The sequence below is a fragment of the Siniperca chuatsi genome, linkage group LG3 (assembly GCF_020085105.1).
Source record: "Siniperca chuatsi isolate FFG_IHB_CAS linkage group LG3, ASM2008510v1, whole genome shotgun sequence".
Classification (NCBI taxonomy): Eukaryota; Metazoa; Chordata; class Actinopteri; order Centrarchiformes; family Sinipercidae; genus Siniperca; species Siniperca chuatsi.
This window is the reverse complement of record NC_058044.1, coordinates 724,909-732,500: the sequence shown is the minus strand read 5'-3', so window position 1 is coordinate 732,500 and position 7,592 is coordinate 724,909. Positions and strand designations below refer to the sequence as shown.

At 44.6% G+C, this 7,592-nt stretch overlaps 1 protein-coding gene across 12 annotated transcripts in view; it reads left to right on the top strand.

The window, feature by feature from the left end:
* The window catches only part of LOC122874001 (CSC1-like protein 2), a 39,502-nt gene that overhangs the window by 16,129 nt on the left and 15,781 nt on the right, over positions 1–7,592 (top strand). For 7 of the 12 annotated variants that reach the window (XM_044191458.1, XM_044191459.1, XM_044191456.1 and 4 more), the window contains 5 exons: positions 1,913–1,951; positions 3,326–3,416; positions 3,532–3,569; positions 4,978–5,120; positions 7,358–7,409. In XM_044191458.1, the coding sequence (XP_044047393.1) occupies positions 1,913–1,951; positions 3,326–3,416; positions 3,532–3,569; positions 4,978–5,120; positions 7,358–7,409 (363 nt within the window). Of the gene's footprint in view, positions 1–1,912; positions 1,952–2,283; positions 2,423–3,325; positions 3,417–3,531; positions 3,570–4,977; positions 5,121–7,357; positions 7,410–7,592 lie in introns of those variants that run through there. The other 5 variants (XM_044191460.1, XM_044191465.1, XM_044191462.1 and 2 more) reach the window with 2 other exon arrangements.

The window sequence follows — 7,592 nt, the reverse complement described above, 5'->3', positions numbered from 1 at the left end:
CCTGTAGTCACAGGAAGAGCCTCAGACAGGAAACGTTCAGACGCATCAGAGGTTTCTTACGTCCAAAACAGCTCTCACGTCATCATCAGAGTGATGTCATGCAGGTGGAATTAAAAAACTCGTCTCGCCTCCTTTTGCCGAAAAATAACAAACGGAAACTTTAATAAGTTTGAGGATTTCTGTCTTACGAGCTGGGCGAAGAGGACTTTTACCGGTACCTACAGATCCGCCCCTGCTTTCTGACGGAAACACGGATTCCTGAATCTGTTGAGAATAACTCCGATACTTATAGTGATGCTTATAATTTGAAAAAAACGGGCATCATAGGCTTCACCTGAACGAATAAAAACCAGTTACACGAGGCAGCGCCGGGAAAAGGAAGCTAACGGTAATATCAGAGCAAACGTGGCTTCACGCACGGGAAACCCAGCCTGCTTCCACTAACAGATCCAAGCCACAGATCCAAATTAAGCTGGCCTCAGCGCTCCTGCTGGGGGGGTCTGGATCGGCCTCATGCACACATATTTGGGTCCGTATGTTAGGCCTCTCTGGAAAGGAGTTTAGTTTCAGAGATTCTGGACCTGGAATCTGATTTCACCTTTTTTTAGATTGGAAATATTCCTAAAGGTCCCAGTAAAAGCGACACTTAACCTTTTTTGAAGATTTTTATTGCTTTTTAAGTAAAAACCATTACACGCTGCTGGGCGGATAAACACTTCGGGTTCCTTATAATCATCTAAACGTTTAGCAATCCTTATTTTGCCCTTTATGTCCAAGATCTCATCTGTTCTATGGTCATAGTATATTAATTAAAAAAAACCTCATTGATGTTTATATTCTGTCTGCATTTGGACTGAATTTCTGATAAAAGCTGTCGTCAAGCGCAGAAGATTTCTTCTGTTTGAGGACGGTTCAGCGTCGGGTCTCATGTGGACACTGAAACAGCTTTTTCTTGGCGTAATAATTCCTCCTGTTCATACTGGACATTAACAGATCTCTTCGTAATGTGATTTCAGTATAAATAAGGGAGTACAAAATCCAAGTTCTGTGTAAAAGTTTGTCTGAAGTCATGAAGACGGTGTCGTCCCTCATTCGTCCAGGAGTGTTCGTAGAAAAGGTTTCAGTCGTAGTCGTCTGGACACTGTTTTCAGAATCAAGACGTTTCGGCTCCCATCCGGAAGTCATTCTCAATTGTGAAGAAATGGGACGGGAACTCAGAAATTTAAGCTACTCTGAGTTACATAAGCCCCGCCCTCAGGAAGGAGTCTACCTGAGTATCTGTTGATTAGCTAGTTTCACCTGAAACTGACCTAATAGTTTCCTTCAGTCGTAGTCATCTCGACACTGTTTTAAAAACAGTTGGAAACTATTAGGTCAGTTTCAGGTGAAACTAGCTAATCAACAGATACTCAGGTAGACTCCTCCCTGAGGGCGGGGCTTAAGCAACACAGAGTAGCTTAAATTTCTGAGTTCTCAGACCATTTTCACAATTGAGAATGACTTCCGGATGGGAGCCGAAACGTCTTGATTCTGAAAACAGCGTCCAGACGACTACGACTGAAACCTTTTCTACAATCGAAGTCATGAAGCTTCAGAAGTCTGAGTTAATCAAGCGGAGATCTTCCTTTGGCGAATGTCTGTCTGGTTTGTCTACTTAGTTTTCATCCAAGACGTCATTTCTATTTTAAAACCCAAACGTGCAGTTTTTTAAACACTTCTGATGAAGCAGAAATCGCTGGTCGAAGTTAGTTTTCGAGCGTGGAATTAGCTCACCGTTGCCCCCTTGTGGCCATCACACACACAACGTCAACACCGAATGTTTAAATACGGACGTGTTGTTTTGTAAAAAGACCAAAGAGTGCGTTTCTGTTCCTGCTGATGATTTTGATTTTCTTTCTGTTTCCATCCAAAGACTGAAGAAGTGTTTCAGCGACCTGGAGGAGCGGGAATAGTATGTTGCTGCGTCCTCCATGTTTGTTTTGTCCACTAACATCTTCCTCCTTTTCCTCCTCCTCCTCTGGTTTCATTAACAGGGTTCTGCTCTCTGATTGGTGCACTAACACAACCTCTTCTTTTCAGTTTGTGTGTTTTTGTATGGGGGGTCATTAGTGTCTGAACACCTTCACCAGCTAGGTGGGCTCCTCCATCTTGTGGTCCCGGTCTTGAAACTAGTTTTAAGACCTGAATTGTTTCAGTTTCTATTTGTTGCTCACGTGTTATTATGTTGTTTCATTATCGATGCGTCTGACCGTCGTTTTCTTTAATAATCGATTGATTGTTCAGAAGAAAACGGCAGCTAACAGTGAGAATGCCGTCATTAATCCCTGAAGCCGAGTGATCGGCTGTCCGAAGCAAAGCTGTCGAGTTAATTCTCGTAGAAAGAAGAAAGAAGCAGATATTCTCACTGCAGAAGCTGGAACAAGTGAGTTCCTGCTTTAAAAATTAATCATTTATCAAAATTGTTGCCAATTAATTTTCTGCCAATCAACTAATTGATTAATCAACTAATAATTTCAGCTCTGAAGTACTGGTCGGTTTCTCAGAGTCTAGGGAAATAATGAAACTGTATAGTGGAGGTCAGTAGGAGCCCGGGGCCCCTGGAGTTAATCCGGCAAGACGACCATCAGCCAAAGCAACAGTCAGGTGGCACCAATCGCCCCCCATAGCCACGAATACTGACATGACTGTGTGTGTGTGTGTGTGTGTGTGTGTGTGTGCAGCATTTAAAGGGTGTATTTGGATCACTGTTGGCTAATGTGATGCTAATGGCTGTGATGCTAACAGATGTGATGCTAACGCTGCTCCACACTTCTCTTCATTCTTAACGTTAATTCAGCCGAAGACGTGACCAAGATAACTATGAGCCGGTCCAAAGGTAACGGGCTGCGTGTGTTTTGTAGTTCTGTGTGTAAACATAAACCCTGTGACGTGCTAGTTGGCTAGTTAGCTAACTCCACACAAAACCCAACGTACTGTCGGCTAGCACGCTCACACCTGGAAACACCTGTGTCCTGTTTCTGCTGAGGTTTTCAGATCAGTTCAGTTTGTGAACGTTGGTGTTTTCTGTCACAGCTGCAGTTTAAAGTCAGAGTCCCTGTTGGTGGTTTTAGATAAAAGCAGGCTGAAAATATTCTACTTCCTGTTAGCTCCCTCTGTGTTTGAGTGTCTTTTATAGATCTTTTTGATTAAAATGTTAAAGGAACTCTGGAACCAGAGGATTTAAACTCAGGAGTCCAATCAGCTTTCAGACGCAGAGGTCAAAGGTCAGAGCGGCTACATGCTAACAGCTAACAGTCAGCTGACTCCTTCCTGTCTGTCTCCACAGCGTTGCCTCGGCGATGCACTCAGAGACGCCCGATCGGTACGAACGCCTCACGTCCGTCTCCAGCTCCGTCGACTTCGATCAGAGAGACAACGTAAGGCCACCTTCGTCATTCGCCATCATCATCCTCACTGTCGTCTTCGTGTGTGTGTGTGTGTGTGTGTGTGTGTGTGAAGCAGTATGTAACTGTGGTGTGTTTTTCACTGCAGGGCTTCTGCTCGTGGCTGACGGCCATCTTCAGAATAAAGTGAGTATCGGCTTCACGTTTAAACACACGAGACGTTTCAGTTTCAGTCAGAAGGATCCATGTGATACACGTCAAAGGTTTTACATCTTTTTATTTATCTAAACAAAACTGTTCACAACAGAAAAAGCCTGTTCTTCATTAGCGCCCCCATCTGGTGAGGAGGGTGGATGTAACTCCTGCTCGCTGTACAAATGAAGTTTTCTGTATATTTTTTATATGTTTGATGCGTGTTTGTGTTCGTCCCCGACTCCTTCGGGTTGATATAATTTCTGAGCTGTTTATCTGAGAGTGGCGGGTCGGAGGGTCGGAGGGTCGGAGGGTTATCCACCATCTTGTGTCAGTTTACTGGTAGTGTAAGAAAATAACTGAACTGAGGATGTAAATTACGTGTTCAACACAAACAGCTGGATAGACGAGAGAGAGATCGATTCTGTGAGTCTGTATGTGTGTATCACTGTTACCTTCAAAAGCAAATTCCAGCTCATGAGCCTCGTTGTTCACCAACACCAGGATATGTCGACGCTAACGGCTGGACTGTTACTGAAACACCAAATCTGGGAGCTTTAACCTGCTGCAGCCATGTTTGTCTAATCTCAGCGTACAAACATGTATTCCAGAGTCGATTCTCTAGAAAAGCTGCTGTTTTCACATCTCAGCTGCTGCACCTTTACTTCTTCTTCTGTTTGGCGGCAGCGCGACTTCTTCTGTGGTTTTGTGGCTGTCGCGGGGGGGTAGGAGAAACTTTGAATGTGGTGTTGGTGTTTCACAGTGAGTCCAGTGTGAACTACAAGCGGTGGAAGAAGCACTCAGATCTGTTACTGCAGTAAAAGTACCGACACAGTGTAGAAACACTCTGCTACAAGTAAAAGTCCTGCATTCAAAATTTTAAGTACAAACGTATCAGCATCAAGTAAACCAAAACTAAAAGTGCTCATTATACAGAATAATATATGTTATATTATAATTATTGATGCGTTAATGTGTTCATCAGCTGGTGAAGGTGGAGCTCCTTGTAATCACTTTATATTCTGCCGGGCAGCTTCACCTATAATTGTATTTGTTGATTTATGTTTCGTATTAATAATCTGAATCTGCAAAGTTATTAAATAAGTGTGATGCAGTAAAGTACAATATTTCCTCTGAGATGTAGCGGAGTGGAAGTATACAGTAACGGAAATACTCAAGTAAAGAACAAGAACCTCGAAATTGTACTTAAGTGCAGTACTTGGTCAGTAATGGATGAAATAAAGCAAAAATCTAGCTTCGGTTCTTGGTTCAGGTCTCAGATGTGACCGTAGAGGTCAGGTTCAGCGGGGTCAGGTTTAGGTCTCGGTGTTTGGTCGATGCAGGACTCGAAGCTGGTTCAGACTCTGTTGACTGACCCGTCCTCCTCCTCCTCCTCCTGCAGGGATGAAGAGATCAGGGAGAAGTGTGGTGAGGACGCCGTTCACTATCTGTCCTTCCAGCGTCACATCATCGGCCTGCTGGTCGTCGTCGGCGTCCTCTCTGTCGGCATCGTCCTGCCCGTCAACTTCTCCGGAGACCTGCTGGGTGAGAACGACGCCAACAGCTTCATAATAATATCATGGCCCTTTAGATTCATGTTGCGACCCCTACTGGGGCCCCACTCCCCAGGTTGGGAACCACTGATGTAATACTGCTGATTGGTCAGTTAAAGTCTCTGCTGCTGACAGATAACGTTACAATCTAGAAGGTCCAAATCACTGAGGTTAGCTAGCTATAGCTAACATTTCAAGTTCAGACTAGACATATTAGCCTAAAACTAGCTCGGCAGCTAGTTAGCCTAGCTGACCTTTTAACTAATCGATAACTCAATCAATAACATACTGGCCAGAATCTAAAGATGACTCTGACAACTAGAGGGGCTCTGCAGGTAGCCAAGCCTCAAGTTTTCAGACAAACATCCAGCACATTGTCTTCTGTTCAGTCCACTAACGTTCAGAAAAAAGCTAAAAATATAAACAATGAAGTGAAGGAAAGAAGAATTTAAGCTAGCTGTTCCAGCCTGTAGCTAGCTAGTTTAGCTCCAGCTAGCTCCTGACTTTCCAACGTTGTTGATATTCAGGGTTATAAATTTATTTATAAGCGTTATTCATATTTCCTTCTTAGAGAGTTAGCTAACTGTTGTGAAAAGCTGCAGTCTGTTTCCGTTTTAGCATTCATCAGCTTAAACCAGATTCACATTAAACAAATCTGTAATCCGTTTAGGATGAGATAAAAGGAGAATTATTCGAACTACATTCGGAGATAAAAACTACAGTCACGTCTGTCACAAAGTCAGAACGGACTCGGACGTGTTCGGGCCTCCGCAGGAGGTTCAGCACCAGCGCGTCCCACGAGTTCTCAGGTGCTGGCGGTTATTAAAAGCAGCGATGTGAAGCACAGAGCGTCTTATGAGCACGTTAACATCCCCTCATCCCCTCATCCCCCCTCATCGCCCCTCATCGCCCCTCATCCCCCCCTCATCCCCCTCATCCCCCTCATCCCCTCATCCCCTCATCCCCCTCATCCCCCTCATCGCCCCTCATCCCCCTTATCCCCCCCTCATCGCCCCTCATCCCCCCTCATCCCCTCATTCCCCTCATCGCCCTCATCCCCTCATCGCCCCTCATCCCCTCATCCCCCCTCATTCCCCCTCATCGCCCCTCATCCCCCTCATCGCCCCTCCTCATCCCCTCATCCCCCCCTCATCCCCCTCATCGCCCCTCATCCCCCTCATCGCCCCTCATCTCCCCTCATCCCCCTCATCCCCCTCATCCCCCTCATCGCCCCTCAAATTGCCAACTGGTTGTAACTCAAACTGAAGACATCGCTAGTTTGTAGTATAAGTAAAAGATTAAAGACACATGATCTATTGTAAAACATGACTAGTTACGTTGCAGCTTTGAAGTCCTGTAAATAAATGATGTTAGCTGAACTGAAACCCGCAGACTCTGGACTCACAGTGTTCTCGCCTTGTGTCTGATTGATTTTAGTCAGAATTATCAGTAAAGATGCTTTCCTAAGCCAAGGAGTGCCGGGACCTCCTTCTAAAGAAGGTAACAGCAGTCAGACCAGAGCTGTAGGAGGTCTGCAGGTGTGTAGGCGGTCTGCAGGTGTGTAGGAGTGTTGGTGTGATGGTCTGTGTTTGCTGTCTGATGGTAGATGGTGGTTTTAGCTGAGCCTGGACTCTGTCTGATCAGGTAGTTTATTGTTGTAGTAACATCAGTGCTGGAAGAAGTGCTCGGATCTTTTACTTGAGTAAAGTTTACAAGTAAAAGTCCCGCATTCAACATTTTACTGAAGTAAAAGTACAAAAGTATCAGCATCAAAATATACTGAAAGTACCAAAGTAAAACTCCTCGTTACGCAGAATAATATATATTATTGGATCATAATTATTGCTGCATTCATGTGTTCGTCACTGTAATGTTGCAGCTGCTGAAGGTGCAGCTCGTTTTAAAGACTTTAATGACTCGTGAACTTCCACCCCGGGATCAATGAAGTCTTCTTTCCTCGTAATCAATAATAATAATAATACGTCATCATTTATTTGGCGATTCTGTTTTGTGTTATTAATCTGAATCTGCAAAGTAACTGAAGTTATTAAATAAATAAGTAGCAAAAAATGGAAATACTAAAGTAAACTTCAAGTGTCTCAAGTAAATGTACTCAGTTACTTTCCACCGCTGAGTATCGGCGCTGACTGTTGTCTCTGTGTTCACTGCATCATTAGCATTCAGTCAGTAATCAATGTTTCCTGATGATGAACTCTGTGTATATTCCAGAAAACAACGCCTACAGCTTCGGACGCACCACGATAGCCAACCTGAAGTCCGGGTGAGTCCACGAGGGTTTCTGCAGGAGTCGTACGTCACCGCTGCAGGTTTCATTTAGTGCACCTGTGATGGTCACCAGTGATCCGTGAGACGACGGGTGTTAACGTCCGATCGGAGTTACTGAACGCAGGCAGTTCAAAGGTTCACTGATCTTCGATCTGCGGCTTCCTGCTGAGCGACTCAG